The sequence below is a fragment of the Carassius carassius genome, chromosome 33 (genome assembly GCF_963082965.1).
Source record: "Carassius carassius chromosome 33, fCarCar2.1, whole genome shotgun sequence".
NCBI lineage: Eukaryota > Metazoa > Chordata > Actinopteri > Cypriniformes > Cyprinidae > Carassius > Carassius carassius.
The window spans coordinates 10,604,115-10,624,293 of record NC_081787.1 but is presented as its reverse complement, the minus strand read 5'-3'; the positions used below and the strand labels follow the sequence as shown (position 1 = coordinate 10,624,293).

Below are 20,179 nucleotides of genomic sequence, written 5' to 3'. Positions count from 1 at the left end.
TCTGAGGCTCAAGATGGCACATCGAGCAAAATATTACTGCATGTTTATTCAAAGCATTAGAATACATGACTGTGAAAAAAACATAATATTTAAAATAATGTTTATGAACCAATTATTATTAAGTTGCTTAAAGAACTATAAACAAAACAGCATCATGTATGCATGCATTGTTTAATAAATAAAAAGGGCGGAAAACCAGTCACACAGGATAATTTTTTTCATTTTAAAACATGAGATGCGCGAAATATGCGTTCTGTGTGAATGGCTTGGTTTCAGTTTTGATGTAAACAAGATCTTCTCCACATTGATTTTTTTTTTTTTTTTAAGTGGCTTCAACTGGATAGGCTAACATAACATTATAATGCAATGACACATAGCTATATTGTCATCGCATCTCGTGCACGTACACAAGGTGAAAGATGAGAAAGCAGATACTGCGTGTCGAGCTCGTCCGCCTTTGAAAGTTGTGTAGACACGGCTGTGCGCGTGGCGAGGTGGACTGGAACACGGACTGTGAAGTACCGGGGCTCATAAGGCAGCTTCCTTAATGCACACCTAAAATTCATAAGCGCAATCGAATGTGGATTTTTATTTTAAATTCGACGAATATTCGAAAAAATATTTTTTTGATAGCCTAAGAAAATCGCCTATGCGATTTTTTTTGTTGTTGTTAAAATTTAATCGTAAACACAGCCATATTGAAGCCTGCAGTAAATGTTTTGCATTATGGCAGTCCACTCTGCTTATTGTTTTTCGAAAATGTTGCACTCCTGTTTGTCATTTTGCACGTAACTTCACGCCAATAAATCATCAGAAATATTGGTCTTTACCAATATATTGAATCTTTACATTCCTCCTGCCTGTTGTCCGTGGATTTACCTATATTTGGTGTTATTTGCCGTATAAAACTTTAGACATGCAAAATCGATTTCACAATCGATTCAATGAACACTCGTCACTCAAATCAAACAGGATTTTTTTCACAAAAGTGACAACCCAAGAAAGCAAAGTAAACGTTCTCTCATTTGTAGGTTGCATTGATACGTAGCGGTGGATGCAAGTAAAATAGTACCTCATTTTTTTCTCACCTGAAATTCATGCAATAAACATGTTTTTGACAGATTTAAATTTGTTTGTGGTCTATATAGCCTGCATCAAAATGAGGTTTGCAATGATGCGTCCAAAGGCACGGGTTGAAGACCCAGTCAGTGACATCACGATATGCTAATTTGATTAAATTAATACCGACGTCATCACCATCACAAATATTTACTTTTTTTTTTTTTACATTGAAACTTGAAAAAAAAAAAATATAGACTGACCTATCGACCCTTTTTCTTAAAAAAATTACTGTTACAGCAAACCAAAATATTTTTAAGGATGGCCTGACATTTTAACCTCAAACATCAGACATAAAAAAATGACAGAAATCACACTGCTGCTTTGGGAAGTCCATACAATAAAAACAAAACTTACCATTAATCAAGGGCGAATGCAGTTTGATGAATGCACAAATAATTATATGTGGGAGGAAGGTAATCATATTCAGTGTTATTATAATACCCTTAAAGAAACAACAATAATTTTAATTTACAGTAAAGTATTGAAAGAAAACTGCATGTTAAACATAGGTAGGCCTATTTGATCCTTCCTCTTAAACAAGAAAAGTGAGCTTGATTTCAACTTGCTAATGGACTGATCAATGCTTCAAGATAATAAATGTTGTCCTGATCCTGAACCTCAAAAAACTATGTCTCATCTCTTTCTTCATCATTGAAACATGCATCTGGCAAAACGGTTTGTGCTATTCCACATTTTAGAGTCAAAATTAAACAGTCCACAAATAATTTTAATTCTGTAAACTGGTTCCTGAGTGAAACAAGATATTCAATGAGATAATGTAAGGAAGAACTTGATTTTATCAGTCTAAAACTGTGAGAAGTGTGTTTTTATATGATAATGGAGCAATCAAACAATGCTCCACTGTTCTTAACATGTAAACAAACAGAATCATTTGAATGAAGTAGAGCTGCAACTAACGATTATTTTTTCTGTCGACTAATCTAACGATTATTTATTTATTTATTTTTTCGATTAGTCGACTACTCAAACGATTATTTTTATTACAATAAATAATTAATGTACCGTATTTTCCGGACTATAAGTCACACTTTTTTTCATAGTTTGGCTGGTCCTGCGACTTATAGTCACACTGAAGACATAGAGCGCCCTCTCGTGGCTGTAGACTGTAATGTTTTCTCTTGGTTCTAAATAAATGCGACTTATAGTCCAGTGCGACTTATATATGTTTTTTTCCTCATCATGACGTATTTTTGGACTGATGCGACTTATACTCAGGTGCGACTTATAGTCCGAAAAATACGGTAATGTTCTTTTTTGATTAGCTAATGAATCCTTTGGATAACTTTACAAAAAAATATAAGTACAACTTCTAATATAATATTTCAACCTTTATTCATTTTCAAACAATGTGGTTGAAGATTTTACAGTATACAAAAATAAAGAGGCAAAGAAAATTATTTTACTATGGTAAATATGAGTTTACGATAGCGTTTATAATTAAACCACAGTAGCCACAAATTTACAGTTGTCTGAGACGTCATGAAATGTTGTTTAGCATCACAAACCATAAAATGTAGTCAGGGTTCTGCTATGGTTTAGCATTGTTTCCAGAGATCTGGAGCTGATTCAGGGTAGCTCGGTGGTTTGTGACTGTTGTCTCGCGGCGCGCTGTCTTTTAAGGGGCTGTTCACATATTCACAAGTTCGTTATTTCCAATGTAAGCGCGCGGGAATGCGCGCTCATAATGGAAGCGACGCACACGCGAAAACAGGCGCGTCCGCACCGCATCGAGTTAAAAACATCTGAACTTTTCAGAATGCCGCAAGCGCACCGCAGGTCATGTGACAAGAACTAATTAATCAGCTTCATCCTTTCCCGTAACAACGTTGAAAGCTCAGCTAAGATGAGGGAACAGCTGATCATAGCTGTATATGGATTGCCATTTTGAAATAAATTTAGTAGCAGAGCTACTGCAAGCAATTTTTAGTGCTGCAAATCCATTTATCCTTTGATGGAATTTTCGCGTCTTCATGGAGAGAGCACGTCATGATTGCTTAGCAACGGCAGATGCCCCAGGGGCACAACTGCCCGAGCGCTTTGGAAAGAAGAAGAAAGAGGTGCGACTAGCGTTTTCCATGTGTTTTTAGGCGCGATATGTGAACACCCCTAATGCATGTTCGAAACCCGCGCCAACACAGACTTACTTTATTTTTTATTTTATCCTTCTTCAGCCGCTAAGGGTGATCATACCAATAACTTGTAAACTTTACAAGAATATCAGAATCATGCAATGAGCAAGTCTGCGTTTACTAGACACTTAATAATATCACATCAGTTTGTGCTTTTAGAATCGCCGAATCTGCTGCGGTTGTTCCATCACATCTGCAGCAGAGACCTGAATCAGGAAGTTGGTCACCAGATAACATGGTAACCAGTTAAACCGTAACACAGGAGAGTGCCGAGATTTAAACAGTGTGACGCGTTGACGCATTTCACGCACGTCGACGTATTTTTGTAGTCGACGTAATCTATGACGTTGACGCGTCGTTGTAGCACTAGAATGAAGTGAACATGCTAGCATCTGAAAAAAAAAATAATCCATGGGAAATGCCTAATTTGTGCAGCACAACCCAGGAATGACTGATGACTTCAAAATACTGGAGGGGCCCTCATGAAATAACCCATTCCAAGAGCTTAACAAGAAAAAAATATTTGGTGTGTTGGTTATTTCATGCATGAGAGCTGAGCCAATGTTAATGTTTCTCTGAAATATGCAGCGATGTGGTAGTGTGAGCAGCTTTCTTTGGACAGCCATCTCATGTGATTGATTCAAGACAGAGAACCCCCTTAAAATTGACAACATGAAGTATTCTGAGCTCCAATTCAACTGATGTGGCTGCCTCATGTTATATGACAATGTGAGCATTATGAAGTGAGTGCTGAAGTGTTGCCAGAATCATCTGTTTGACAGGGTGATGTCAGAATGATCAGGCTGTGCTTCCCCCAGTGTAACTAAAGCACTTCCCTTCCTCGCTTCCTGCGAGTCCAGAGACACTTAACATGTGTTCTACTTCCTGTTAGTTTCTCTGAGATCCCCAACACTAGGGCTGTGCAATTTGGGGAAAATATATAAAACTTTTTTTTTTTTTACAGATATTGTGATTGAGATTTGATTTGCAATTTTTGTTTTGCAAAGTCAACCTTCAGCTTGAACATTGTTAATAGTGTGCAGCACAGTATAGGTATCATTACCCTGCTAAAAAAAAAGACAATAGAAACCATCACAGAAACGATTAAGGTTTCCATTAAAACAATTACAAAATTCCTTTTTGTAGTGTGTTTTTTGGGCATTATTCCAATAGGAATTACTGTTGTTCTATTGTTTCTCATCTGTCAGATTACATAGACTCCATCAAACAGTTTACATTAAACACCATTAGGCACCATTATAGTTTAGATTAAAGCCAATATAATTCCCATTATAACCCCTAAATCCAATATTTTCTATTGTGCTTTGGGAGGGGCTCTATTGTTTGTTTGTTTTCAGCAGGGAATATTATATTGGTATTACTTCTTTTACAGAATTTACTTAATTACTGAATATCACAGGAAAGATTAGTTTATTTTGAGTAAATAAAGAACTGTATTATTTTAGTCAATTATAAAAGTATTACATAGGTTACATAGGCTGATTTATTCATGTTTTAAGTATTTGGGATTTTAAGAACAAGTGGAAAATTTGCTGAATGTTTCATTTCATCCAAGTGAAACTAGCAAAGCAGTTAGACTGAATTTACACTTGTTTTAAACGTGGAGCCAGGTGCGGGTTGACACTGGTTGAGCAAATGCATCAAGCTTCATCCATATTGCCAGATGTGCTCATGAAGACTTGTGGTGTGGAGCCATACGCTAGTATAACCGAGCATTGAGTGACAAACGGCTTCTTCGTGAACAGCGGCTGAGAGGAGAGAGTATTAGAAATATTCTAATAAGAGACACAGGCTGTGTATGTGGTCTTCTGAATTGGGAATAGCGGACATGCATTATAAACGTCTTACAAGTTAAAATCTGTTGGGGAAATAAAAATAACGCTCATGTAATAATAAAAACATCTAAGAATATATCTTTTATGCTCCAGTACTGAAAAAAGAACTGATAAGGGAGCTCTTGAAATGTTTTGTGACAAAGCTCTCGCAAATTAAGGTTACCTTTTTGTTTGGTGTCTGTCATTTTGAAGCCCAAGTAATCTCATATTACATAAGTTTTTCTTTAGTATTAAAGGGTTAGTTCACCCAAATATGAATTTGTGCATGTGCTGCTCAGAAGTGACGCACAAGGAAAAGGAGGGGAGAGATCAAAACAAACAATAGTCATGAATTAGAAGTACTACAAAACAAGGATTTGTAAAGAAGAATGTCAGATTATTTAAATATAAGACAAGATGAGACTGGTTTTCCTTTGCTAAAGCAAGGAAACTTAGCTTCCTTTGCTCCTGTTAACAAACGTGGGTTTTCACGAGACTCACCAGCGCATGACCAATTCTGACCTCATACGTAATGCTCCTGGAACTGCTTCGGTTTACAACTGTTGGCCCAAGCTAGATTAGTGCTGTCACGATACCAAAATTATTGTTTCGATACTGATACCTAGTCAAGAATTGCGATTTCGATACTTTTTCGATACTTTTCCTGAAAAGGGAAAATACACTCTCAAATATCATTGCTGTGCTTTATTTTAATACCGGGACAACATTCTAATCATATAACACACTAATAAATTAACATATGAACAGCAGATATATTAAACATTTGAACAAAATATGAAATATCAAAATATAAAAAATAAATTAGAGCAATGACATTCAAGGTAAAGAAAAATAAATTTAGCAGCATTATCTCATTAGAGAAATTAGAGAAAACATTAGAGAAATAAATTTATCTTGATTCTGAACTTTGAATAAAAATATGAACAGGGATTATATTAAACAATGTTTCTGAACTCAGAATATTAAATGTCAAAAGATAAATAATATAAATTTAAGCAATGGCATTCAAGTAAAAAAAAAAAAAGCAAATAAAATTTAGCAGCAATATCTCAGATATTGTAACTTATTCTGTCAGTTGTGCATCCTTTTCTTTCAGAGGAGAAAACTCAGCAAGCGAGCTTTAATGAGCGTCATCTTTTTCTAGCAGTCGTGGACCGGTGGCCACAGTATCACTTGCAGCCTAGTGATGCGCGGGTCGGGTTTTTTTCCAACCCGCGGGTCCCGCTTTTATGAAATTATTTGGCCTGCCCCAGCCCGCAAATAAAGCAAAATTTCTTTACCCACCCCGACCCGTGCATCGGGGACATCACGGAAGATCCGTTGCTACTTAGACCTTCGTATTGTAACCTTATCAAGGAACCTAATAAAATATGAAAATATATATTCCAAATATTTAATATAGGTGATATGAAATTGCACTAATGATGGTTCATTCGAGCATGAATCTTTTAGGTGAACGAATCGTTTTCGTTCAGGTAATCCACTGACTCATATTTCTCGTTCACTGAAGTTCCTCCCTCCACAGCAGCGCGTGAGCTCGGCGCTATTAGCAGCGCATGCGCATCTATTGAACAGCTCTGTGAACTGTTTCATCCTGTCAAAGAGTTACTCAAGATGTGACAGAGCATGTGATTTGTTGAATGTAATGAACCCATATGCCCTTCACTGAACGAGATTGATTCCCATTCGTGAACGAGTTGAATGAACTGATACATCTCGTTTATGAACGAAATGAATGAGTATACAGGGTCAGTGAGCCAAGCATGTAAATCTCGATCAGCAATCAGCAGATACAAAGCGCAGTTATAGGTGCTGTGCAGATATGCTTGCTTTCATATTTAGCATACAGAACATAACTCCACGTTTAATCTCTGATTAATGTGAATATCATATATGAACTGTCTGACCAAACAATTAAAATGTTAATTATGCAAGAAAACCTTATTTAAACCATTTAATGTGATTATGCACACATTTTAGTAAAGCCAAATCAGTTTAGTAAAGCCACTAATGCAGCCATCTCGCTGTTATGTTTTTTTTGCTGCTTGCGTGAGGAGAAAAAACACAGACGTCCATAGGGAGGCACTGGAAGCATGCGTTGCACACACCAACATGAAATACGTCTCTTACAAATCTGGAACGCAGTCATTCTTTGAAGTATCGATACTAATACATTTAGGAATCGTGACGTTTTTAATTTCCGAGAATCACGATACTTTTGAAGTATCGGTGCACCGTGCAACACTAAGCTAGATTAAAGTGATGATTACATTTTGAATATAGATATTTTGAGATTCGACACAGGAGGCCTTTATTTATTTGCCTAACTATCGATCTGACCCTGTAGACGCCTAATCTCACACACTCTCTTTCCCGCTTTCTGTTTCTTTTTGTTTTTAATGTTGGGCATTTACACAGTTGGCTAGAGCAGTGCTGATTGGGGAGAATGGAGGTGCGCTCACTCTATTGATTAGTAAGGCTCCCACTCAAGGCTGGCAGTCATGCGTATGCTCTGGAACAGAGTAGTATCGTGTCCACATCGCAGGCTTTGCGATTAGCAAACTGTAACTTCTCAAATCGCAATTAGATTTCGACTAAACGCAAAGCCCTACCCAACACCCCCTCTTTTGGTCTAAAATGGCCAGCTACAGATGCCAACTTTTAGATGCCAAAATTTATCTTGGGGTCCAAAAGTGTGATATCACACTGGAATTTTTGGAATTATAATTTAAAACCAGAAGTAAAGTTTTGGGATTTCTAAGATTTCAAAGATATGGTATGACAAATTCTTAAAACGTATAAGAAGTATTTCTGATCCGTTTATCTGCATTATCTTCTTTTTGATCCACCAGTTTGCAGGGTAAAAACATGGGTTGATTTTCACATTGGTCTGAACAAAAACAACCCCAATACTATGTTTAGGGCCCTAGGACTTTGGAGTGAGTAGGGCATGTGCGTGCCATTAAGTAGTCTTTAGGAATGCACTTTGCAAAAGGAGCAATATAATTTCCTCATTATCTTCAGCTGGGATGTTCCCGTGACAGCAGATTCACTGATGGACATCGACATAAAAACAATATACATTTAATGTTTTAAAAAGTTTTATATATATTCGTTTTTATATATTATATAGGATGCATATTTTAAAAACTTATTAAAATATAAAATGTATGTTTATTTGCAACGGTTATGGTAACAACAATAAAAAAAACTAAAAAAAACATTTATAACAGTAAAACAGCGACATCTGCTGACGGACACATGCTGCGCTGTCACGGGAACATCCCAGCTGAAGATAATGAGTAAATTATGTCGCTCCTTTTGCAAAGTGCATTCCTAACGACTACTTAATGGCAACACATGCCCTATTCACTCCAAAGGCCCCACTCTAAGGGGATAGGGATGATCTCTTCCATTTGGAATTTGCCCAGGAACCGTTCGGTACCGATTCTAGTACCGGCACACCCCTAATGTGCTTCCTTTATTAAAACAGGTACCACTTTTCAGGGTCACTGGCTTTCACAACAAACACAGTGTTCTTCACTTTAGTCACTTACAGCGTGACTGCATGAGGAAATGCTGCTGTGATCATCTGCACTAATCTGTGCTCCGTTATGATATCTTACATAACAGCAGCCAGGCGTATATTCTATTTTAAGAGTTTCATTCATTTGCAATGGAATTTAATAAACTTCCATTCAGTCTTTGCTCAGGAATGCCTTTTTAGAAAATGTGAATTTAGAAATGTGAAAATGTCACATTATTCCACACTGCAATTTGGGTGCATAAAAAGAACCAACTAACAGAATAACAAACTTTATAGTGTCGAGATTGAGTAGGAAAAAAACTGCAGAACTTGAAGTGCCCAAACTGTGTTTGTCTTTATTTGTACCAAGCTTTGTATCAAACAGAGCATACATGATACCATTCACAATCTGAAAGTTGTAAACAAATGCTGCATTCTTAGTCCCTTCTCTTGCCTCGTTTCTCTCTCTGTGGGTCTGATCCAGGGCTGACAGTAAAGATTAGCCCCAGTGCATTTCAGAAATCTAACATTCTGTGATACAGCTCCAGGGGTTCTAACCTTCCTCTAATCCATCTCAGGACAGATTTATCATAAGACCAGTGATGGCCCTCAATCTATCAAACATACATATTCAATACTGGAATATATTGGAAACACAAAAGTTGTCCATAAATTGAGTGCAGCCCCACGGTTAAGCCAGTTCATAATGAGGTGGCCAGATCTGTTGGTTGCTAGTAGGCATTCCCTTATACATAACTGACCATGGCTTTTTAAAATTTAAATGTACTGATGGTATGTATAAAAAATAAATAAAGTCACTCTATTTTGACAGGGAGACAGCATTCTTAATTAGTGGTTGATTGATAATTTTTTTGATGGCTGCTTCCGATATCTTATGGCGCTTTTCCATTACCAGTACCAGCTCGACTCGACTCGCCTCGTCTCGGCTTGGCTCGCTTTTCGCTCCATTTTCCATTGCAGATATCACCTCCACAATAGTACCTGGTCGTCATAGCGACGCAGCAGGAAACTGCCGTGACGTAATCTCCACGCGACACACACCCGCTACCCACACACACAGGACAATGGAGGAAATATATTATATGCTGTTTTTGATCCTCGGGATGTGGCTGTTTCTCACAGCAAGAAGACAAACTTTGTTTCAGGAGAGGCTGAGTGCAGCAAAAACGAAACACTGCTGAAAAAAAAACAGGAGAGTTTACTCCGTCTTGCGCGTGCAATGATGACGCAGTGAATAGTGATGATTCTCTCTGACCAATCAGCAGTCTGCTGTGTTTTCACGTCAAATTTTAGTATCACCTCAGCTCGCTCAGAACTTCGCCGGAGGTGGTACGAAAAAAAGTACCTGGAAGCAGGTACAGGTACAACTTTTACACAGTGGAAAGCCAAACAAAGGCGAGTCGAGTCAAGCTGGTACTGTGTAGTGGAAAAGCGCCTTTAGAGAGTAAAGCTGCCAATGGCCGATTTAAAACCATGCTTTAAAAATACATGAACATTCAGAAAAATGCATTTGCTGCGCAAATCCACTTTCATTATCAGCTTGGATTTGTGCAGCTTGTTAGTTAACAACGGCTCTGTGCAGTAGCAGCTGCTCTATGTGAAATCACGCACCTGATGGAATTTACCGCTGATTAGAGAACCGGCTGTACTGACTAGATGCGCATTAATCATCGGCTGATATATATCGCACCCCTATTATAAGACAAGTTTGTACAAGATCATGCATCTTTTTTGCAAAAATATTTAACGTGAAAGTGAATTTTTTTTTACATTTACATCATGTTGACAAAATTGTGTTAACTAGAGGGTTAATAAAGAAAAAGTTAATTTAATCATGTTGTAGTTACATTTTCAAGTTGACCTAAAAATTTCATCAAACCTTTTTTTTTTGGCCACATCGCCCAGCCCTAGTTTACTGGGAATCATATTTTCTCCAATAAAGACCAGGAAAATTCCAATTTTACATACAGTACACAATGAAGATAGAATTAATAGGACAAAGTGAACAATATAGCACGGCATAATTTGAAATAACAAATTTTAAATTGCTCGCTTGTGCATGTCCAGTGAACTATCCTGTGTGCACCCAACTGACAGTATATTGAGTATACACATACTCGCTTGTACTTCTGACATTTTCTAACATGATTTTCCATACACCATTTATTATATCAGGAAAAAAAAAAAATCACAAAACAGCAAAATTACTTGTCCCAGCATTATTGACTTGATAGGCACACCTACATTCTGTTACAAACAAAAGCGGTCACTCAAATTGCCAACTCCCACTGACAATGAATGACTTCTGGTTCTTTGTGGATACAAGTTACTGTAAGTGTGACTTTAGTTCACTGCTTAAATATCTAGAGTGTATCATTCTAATTTAACAAGCCACAACTTGTTTTGTTTTTAAAAAAATACAGCATAAAGAGAGAGAGAGAGAGAGAGAGAGAGAGAGAGAGATGGTTATTTCACTCTGAATCTCCTCTTACCAATCATTAAAAACTTTGTTACATTAAAGTTTTTCGTGCTTTTTTGAAGCTTTGATTGTGTTTACAGTGTGCAATATAACATGTGTTCATATTTCGCGTGTAAAAAAAACAGTATTTTTCACACAATTCACCTATCTGTATACCGCTGTTTTCACTGTCATAAAAACGGGCTGATGTCTTCCTTGTTCTATGAAGTCCCTCCTTCAGAAAAACATAACGAGTTCTGATTGTGCCAGCGGTTCCTGTGTTGTGATTCGACAGCAGCTTAGTGCACACTGCCCTCCTGGAAACGCGATTGGGCTAGTTTTGAGAAGCAAGTTGGTATGATTTGTTTTGAAAACCTGGCAATTCTGATCTGAACCATAGACAGTAAAAGAATGCACGTGCTGGAGATGTACTTATAATCACAGGAGCGTTTTTTTCTGACGAGATGCGCATGAAAATCGCATTCGATTTTTTTGCACAGCCCTACCATCTAGTTAATAAAGCTAAACAGCGTTGCCCTTTGTGTAATTAAGTTACAGAAACTGTTAAACGCACCAACTTAAATAATAAAATACACTTATCGGTTGTAGTCCATAAACAACGCCTTCTCCAGACAAAGAGGGAACTGCTCCATCTTTCAAGAATAATCTTTGTGCGAATCCGGCATTAAACTGAATGAGCAAGCTGTCCTCAGCAAAATGTGCTGCACATAGTTTTACATGTGGATTATAATTTTCGGGAAGCGAGTTAAACATAAATTGTAACCATTGATCTCTAAGTACAGTGTCCCTGGGAAGCCCAAACAAAGGTGAAAATAACAGCGTTTTGACAACATGGCGACAAACACAAACAGGCGGAGGTTAGTCAAAAAACTGTTTTAGTGACGTCATTACTGCAGGAACTAGAGGGATGTAGTCCAAACTGGTCGTTCGTTGTAGGCGAATTCTGTTAAATAAAATATCTCGCTTGGCATTGAACTTTGAGCTTTAGAATTTTACAGATATTATTTATACTCTAACAACAACATTACACACTAACTAAAGTTTAAAACATGGGATCACGAAGAACGGGACCTTTAAGTATTATCCTTTCCTCCTGTCATTTAAGTGCCAGCCTACTTTAAGCTGTCATAGATGTGAACTCCATTTTCTCTTACAAATACTCTACTTTCCAATGGTTGGTGGTTCAATCCCTGGCTCCACCTGACCAAGTGTCGAGGTGTCCTTGAGCAAGACACCTAACCCCAGCTGCTCCCGACGAGCTGGATGGCGCCTTGAATGGCTGACACCGCAGTCAGTGTGTGAATGGGTGAATGTGAGGCAACTTGTAAAGCGCTTTGGATGGCCATGTGGTCTGTTGAAAGCGCTATATAAATGCAGTCCATTTACCATTTTACCATAATAGATTCTGGAGGCTTATTTGTTGCTCAGAAAAAGCTAAAAAGCCTGGATCATTTTAAACTTGACCACCCTTGTGGTCGATGACTTCCTCAATTTTGCCGAAAGCCATTGTGCAACAGCAAATGTTTTGGACTTGTATGCAGAAATGTTAGGCAACAGAGAACATGCCTGGCACTAAATCAGCCACAGGGTGGGCAACAGCGAGATCACTAGTATAATAGAGAGTGACATCAGTGTTAAGGTCTGAGTACGTGGGGTGAGTGTGTGGAAGCCTGAACATCCGCTAATGTTTTTTTTCCTTTTTGACAAGGGGCCCTCAATATTTCTGGTACTTCTGCTTTGACAAAGCTGCTTGTTTGCAGCCAACTGAGACAATATATTTTTAAATGATTATGATTATGTATTTGTAAATGTATTTTTAAATGTATATTTCAACTCACAAATAGCAATTTCTCAGTGATTTCCACTCATTATTTTATGGGGCTCATCATAGACCTCAATATAACTACAAACACTTACACTACTGTTCAAAAGTTTGAACTACGATTCTTTTTTGGAAAGAAATTAATACTTTTTTTCACTAAGTATGCATTAAAATTGATCAAAAGTGACAGTAAAATATTGTTTGATCAACCAAATCATCATATTAGAATAATAATATGAAGATTTATCATCACATAAATAAATAATATTTAATAAATAGTAAAAGAGAAAATAGATATTAAAAAATGAATTTCATAATATTAGTGTTATTACTGTTTTTTTAGCAAATGCAGCCTTACTGAATGTAAGAGACTTTTATTTCAAATAAATTAATTAATTAGTTAAAATTCACTGAATATTGGTGAATATTAAAATACATAAATCCAGGTATACAGGTTTTCCTGAAAAACATGGTTCTTAAATAAAAAATGAGTTGCTGTTTAAATGCAGAGCACAAATTCTGAGTATGGGTCATCATACTTGGCTGTATTTCACTTTCATTCATTAGTAGACAAAAATCTGGGTGTTTTCAACTGCTCCACTCTGCTCCACTCATGGAGACTTCCTAGCCGGATCTAAACACCAACTAATCATAAAGTATTAGAACATACCCATATTCCTCAGCTTCTGGGTCACAAAAAGTTAGTTGTAGTATCCCTACCAGACTACTTCTAGGGCACTGTTCAACTACAGCTTCAACTACGGTAATCAGAAAGTCTCCATCTGGCTTCCGAAGGTTTACATTCCACAAAGCAAATGGAGCTCATAAAAGGATGGATTCCTGCAGCTCCCAAAAGAGCGCTGTCATTATGAAGCTGGTATAGGACATTTAACTGGAGACAAGCTGTTTAGAAAAGTTACTATGACTATGCAGATTACACAGACACTCATTCACCTCGCTTGATCTGGTACACTGCTGTAAAAATATGCTCTGCCCAAGACCTAACAAGCTGACTAAATGATCTTCAGACAGCTTTGTTAAGTCAGCAGGCAAGGCCACAACTTTTGGGAAGTGAGCAGTCTTGTCAAGTAATTAATACATGCATGAAGAGGCACCTTGAAATAGACTGTCCTATATCCAGCATTACATATTTTGAAAAGCAAACTAATCCTAGGTCACTAAAGGTGGCATGAGATATGAGAAGGCTGTGCAAGACACAGGTATGACAAAGTACAGTAATACTAAAATACTTGGCTCTATATCAAACAGTTGACAAATGCCTAACATGCACTTACCAACATACTGTTCCGTTACTAGTATTGACACCTTCAGTTAAACATTTTATTTCTTAAAAATCACATGACGCTGCTGATAAGCTTGAGGCTGGACACTAACAATACACAACAGACAAAAAACTTCATCATGTATCACATGGGCCTTTATTTGCCCCGAGGTCATCAAGTCAGCAAACTTTCTACAACGTTAGAAAACTTTCAAAAAGGCAGTCAGCAAGAACTGAAACAAACAGTTCTAGTTTCACTAGTTCTAAGCCTTCGAGATAAGTGTAACCATCCGTAAGGTTCAGCACTATCACAAACATGGCTCCAGACCCTACTGAAACTCAGTGTTTTGACAGCAGCACATTATCACGAGGTTCAAGGTCCTGTAAAGTAATACACCGATGGGTTCAACAGCTCCATCAGAGAGTGCTGACTGAGCTCTTAAACCTTTTGCAGTGAAAACAAGCTCCAAGTTTGAGAGAAACTTTGTTGATCGATATAACAAAAGTGGTCAGATTCTTCACTGCTAAACTTATTTGAATGGACTCTAGAGGTAGAAAAGCCAAGCAGTGTGTGGAAATTTGTTTGTCATGGTCACTGCACAAAAAGGGAGCCTTTTGTGTCCCTCATGAATGTGTGTAAACAATGACTTTAACAATTACAAGCTGACACCGACATCTACAATGAGTTGTTATAGGCATTTGTCGTTTCTTTGTTTTTGCTGAAGTTGGTGTCAGCTTGTTTTAAATGTATTATTTTCTTCTACAAACACATGCGACACTTATGTTGCTGAAAAATCTCACACTTAATTTTACATAACTAAGAAATAACACCAACAAAATGAATCCTGGAAATATAATACATACCAGTTTTTTGTTTTTGCTCTCATCCTCACTGGATTTCTTTTTGGAGGGTTTATTTGGGTCCTCCCCTCCAGCAGCCTGCTGATCCATCTTCGGAATTAAACTTCTCTTGAACAGTAACTTTGTTTAGAATTTCCCACGAGTTTGTAAACACTTATGAAAAATCACGTTCCTTCAAAAGCCATGCCATCCATAAAGAAACAAACAAAAATGTGAGTTGGATCCAGAACTATTCCATGTAAGTATCCAGCGGAATATGATATAACATCTGTGTATGAAGCAGTCCAAAATAAAATAAAGTGTGGTGAAAGTCAGTCCAAAACAGCCACTCAGAGTCTAAGGGGGAAATAACAAACATGTTATAAATTACATTTCGGAAGTGTTTTGTCATGTAAACTATATGAAAGCAGATTGAATAACTACAATAAAAGATATACAGCCATATACACTGTGAGTTAAGAGCTTGTGAACTTTTGTCTATCTTAATACATCAGTGTAACATTATAACAATCATCTGAGGAAACACTTTTGCCATTTAGTAGTCAGTTTAACAATACGTTTAATAAATTCGGAATTTCACACTCAATTAAATAGCAAGTCTAGTAAAATATGAAGATGTTTCAGATACTTGTAAAAGCCAAATGAGGTCTGAGAGTTGTATACGAAATGGCATGATATTTCAAATGAACACATAGCCTAACTGATTTTGTTCAAAGGAGAAATGACCGCTGTTGTCCAGGCGGTTACTTTCACACAGGAAACTGTTATTCCAGCGCTGTGAGGCTTAAAGTAAAAGTGTACAATAAAGACATGGGTTCTAAACGCTAAGTATGCTTACATGGACATAGCGAATTCATATTAAACAGACAGATAGTCAAGTATAAATGTAGAAAAGTCACAAAATCTCATCCGAGGCTTACCTACACAACGAAACGCACGAGACAGGCCCACTATTGTCCCCGCCTATGGACGGTTCCCAATACTGGTGAATGGTCACATGGTAGAAAGATTTCAGCACTGATTGGTCACTTGAATGTTACAGCTTGACGAGGGAGGGGGTTTCATTACTCGTGGGGGAGGAGACCGCTTTCTATGGCTATAATAGAGAACTGATTACTGTGTATATGGATAGGCTTCAATCAGTGGAAAGTCAATAGTTTTTGCAAAGCAGCGCAAATCAGTGCACTGGAGTAAAGAAGATGTTATAGTAGGTGTAATAAAAAATGTAGTACACTTTTTTTCTGAAACTGCAGACTTTTTGTATTTATTTGAATTATGTTTCACCTATGACATTAATGAATTTTATTAATTTTGGAATAGCTTGAGGGTAAGTAAATGATTAAAGTAAAAAAATATATATTTTTTTTTTGAGTGAACTATACCTTTAATCATTTTTAATGTCTTTGTATTTTAATGTTTTTATCTTGCAAAATATGGGTAAAATGTGTGATGTATTTGGAATTGCCCTAATTTAAAAAAAGAAGAAGAAAGAAAGAAAGAAAGAACATGAAGTGACACTGGACATATTCTTAAAATGTTTTTGCACTAACACAAAACAACAACAACATCAGCGCTCTCTATCACCCTCATTTTAGTATCATTCCCACACAGGCAATTTCAATTCAGTTTTAATTGCATTAATACACAGATTACTGCTGTCCAAATCTTTTTTAGGTGCTCACGTCTAGCACTCTCTCTTTCTTGCTCTCACTTTCTCTAAGCAAGGCTTCTATCCAGTTGCTTTCTCAACTACTGTCCTCTGGAGTGGATGCAGAGCATCTATATAAATTACACATCATGCAATAATATGAGGGCAAATGTTGTGGTGAAGAGGCACAATGCAAAGTCACAGTCGGGATATGTGTGTCAAAATCACTTTAGCTCTCACCTGAACAGTAGCTGAATAGCACTAAATGTGAAAATAGAAATTGGTCAAAGTTTGTTTGGTCACAAAAAGAGTGTAATGAAGCAAAGAGAAAGGGGGAGGTGTAGAGCAACAGCAGGGAGCATTGGCTTCACACATTGTGTGCTGTACCAAACATAGTTTACAGTACAGGAAAAATTTGAAGGGTGAGCTTTTATTTCAGCCACTCACTTTATCTTCAATGTTCACATTAACTGCCTTTAAAATACTCTGGGCCTTGCATTAGACATATTATGTACAAGACATGATGGGGTCAGGACAATTATTTCAAATACATCATAAATGTGCTTGTTAAGATTGTCATATATACATTGAAAGTAGACATTATGTATTTTGTTTTATTATTTATTTATTCACTTGATTGATTTAAATCATTTGAATTATTTGGTTTGATTTTTCTAATTTCTAATTGCAGTTGTTATCTTTGTCAAAAAAAATAATTCTTCTCAGTATTTCACAGTGCGGTTTAAGGGTGTAACCACAACAGGCATAAACTTGACAGTCTGGTTATCATCTGTGGCACCTGCCAACATTATGCCACTTCCTATATGATTCTTCAGCTTAAATTCTTCAATTGTTCTTCAACACCAATGTTTATGCTTTTATTAAAATAAAATATCTGTAAAAAATGTTTACAGAAAAAGAGGGCTCAAACATCCACCAAGAGCCATTTCTTCATGAAATAGAGGATTTACTGTATACAATCAAGCTGTGTTGCACAGATACTGTAGTGAAAAAATATATATTCTCCTCTATGTGTTTCCTTGAGTGGTTTATGCATGCACATCCTCATACCATGTCTATAATTAGATACCAAGGCTACTTTTCCGTTATGGACAGCGATTCCCATGGTTTGTTTTCGTCAATTAACTCAGTCCTGCCCATATGAGACTGTTGCTTTCAGTTCTCATTTCTGTTCACTAGGCCCTGTCGAGTGATTCATAGAGACAGAGGGCAAGACAATGAAGTTCCATTTACAAGAGATGAACAGTAAACCTGACTTGTGACTTATAATTATATGAATGTCTACTCTGATTACTGAAGTGTGAAGATAGCCTTCTGTAGTGTGTGTGCAAATTTTATTGATCTGGACCTGTTTCTCACATTATTGAATACTTGGAAGTACTAGAACACAGACCCAAAACATTTCAGTGTTTATAACTCCTGATCAAAACAAGAAAACACCTTGTCAGTTGACTTCAATTATTACACAATACACGATCAATAGATTGATCGCTCCAGAAATGTACTACAAACAGAGATTTTTGGTTCACTGTGTTCGTTCATGAATACACTAGAAACTTACATCTGTCCACTGGCTGCCATCCAGCGTTAGAAGCTGCACCTTTTTAGGGTTGTAGATGTGTTAATCTGCTTCAGGCCTTGTTGTAAGCTTAGTATTTAGACTTGGGAGATAAAAAGAAATATAGTGCTACATTATTTATTGCCTTTCCATCATACTTCATAGAAGAACCATTGACTCCAGTGGATGGCTTTTCGAAAGAACCTGAACCTCTTGTAGCATTTGCAGACAGTTTTTTTTTTTTAAAACCCTTCACTCCATTTGTTATAATGTATATTCAACACCCAAAAGATTGGAGGTGGGTCAATACACCAAATTTAGAAAAGTGCTAAATTACTCTTTCACAGACTTGTCACTGCAATAGTTGAAGGTACTATCGGTAGCTGATGAAAAATCAATACCTGAGTTGTGGGAATTTGTTTTGTTTTTACAAAAACAGGCATGAGTTGAGCCTTAATATGTGGGCATCTGTTCATTAAGCACCACAAATGGTCAGTTGTTTACCATGTTAATCACCAGTGGAACTTACTCATACTGGGAAAAAGACCATAGATTACTCATACTGGGTAAGATGTTGCTATTCATCAAAAAGTCCTTAAAAAACAGCTTTGCAATTGCAATTAATTACATTTTAAAATATAAATAAAATAGAAAGTATCAGCTGTAATAATATTTAAAAAATATCACTGTTCATTCCATTTTTTGATAAAACATATGTATCCTTGGTTTTGCATTATAAAATAAATCTTACTTAGTGTCAAAAATAAAAAAAGGAGATAAATATTAACCATGAGTGCTGTAGAGAACCTATTTTATACCTCTCGTTCACCAGCTGACTTTGTATTAGTATTAATATCAGCTAATTTTTGTAGTCATGAAGTGCTAGCTAACACTCTCATCTTAAGAAATGTTTTATTAGGTCGTAATCAACTGCCCACAGATACTTATGTGCTGTACCTCAGCAAGAATCAGGTCTACGAGTTGCCATGGTACCCGGCTACTTAAGGATTCTCCTCTAGGCCACTTTTCCTTGAGCAGTGTGTGCACGTGAAAGAGAAGAGAGATTTGAACAGCAGATTACCATTTACAGCTAACAGCTAAATTGTGAATGAATCCACTTTTTCTACTAGCAACAAAGATTAGTACAGCAAATGCTATAATTCATTGAATTACATGATTCCTTCATGCGGTAAGATGACATTTCGTTTAGCTTTGCTATTCAACATGCCTAAATAAAGAGTTATTATTGTACTTAAAAAAGGAAACTCCTCTTAGAGAAGTGCTATATCATCTCACGCTATGGTACTATTCATAATTTCTGAAAATAACACCTCTTGACTTTTGAGAATAAGTTTCGGAAACACAAAGTTAATGTGGGAGTGTTGCAAGTGTTTTTGGGTATTATGTTTGTGTTACAGTATGTTGTTTACACACCACAGATGATTAAAATATAGTTCCTTAAAATTGGAAACTCCTCTTAAGAAAATGAGTTTCTTCCCATGCTGCATAAATCACCTAAAAGAAAACGGTCTCCTGGCTGTGTTTTAAAGTGTCCCTATTGTTTAGGTTGGGCTCAGTTTGAGCAGGATGCCCTGACTTATAGAGATTTCAACACAGGCTACACAGACACACCTCACACAATTATTATATTGTCCTGACGAGAAAAGCTTGAAAAGGATGTATGTGGCAACTTATAATTCCGGTATATCATGCGATGACAGTATCCAGGGAAGAGGCCTCAGCTGTTGTTTCTAATTAGTTAAATCTCACCAAGTTTGGTGTGGAAGTCATTAGTCTCTGTGCTGAGGAGTTTACAAAGGAAACACCACATTG

General features: G+C 36.9%; 1 protein-coding gene across 1 annotated transcript in view; it reads right to left on the bottom strand.

The window, feature by feature from the left end:
• LOC132113722 (protein diaphanous homolog 2-like) overlaps positions 1–15,439 on the bottom strand; it is a 447,692-nt gene extending 432,253 nt beyond the window's left edge. The window contains exon 1 of the mRNA XM_059521662.1: positions 15,123–15,439. Within this exon, the coding sequence (XP_059377645.1) occupies positions 15,123–15,209 (87 nt within the window). The 5' untranslated portion in view covers positions 15,210–15,439. The remainder of the gene's footprint in view (positions 1–15,122) is intronic.
• Positions 15,440–20,179: the final 4,740 nt, after the last annotated feature.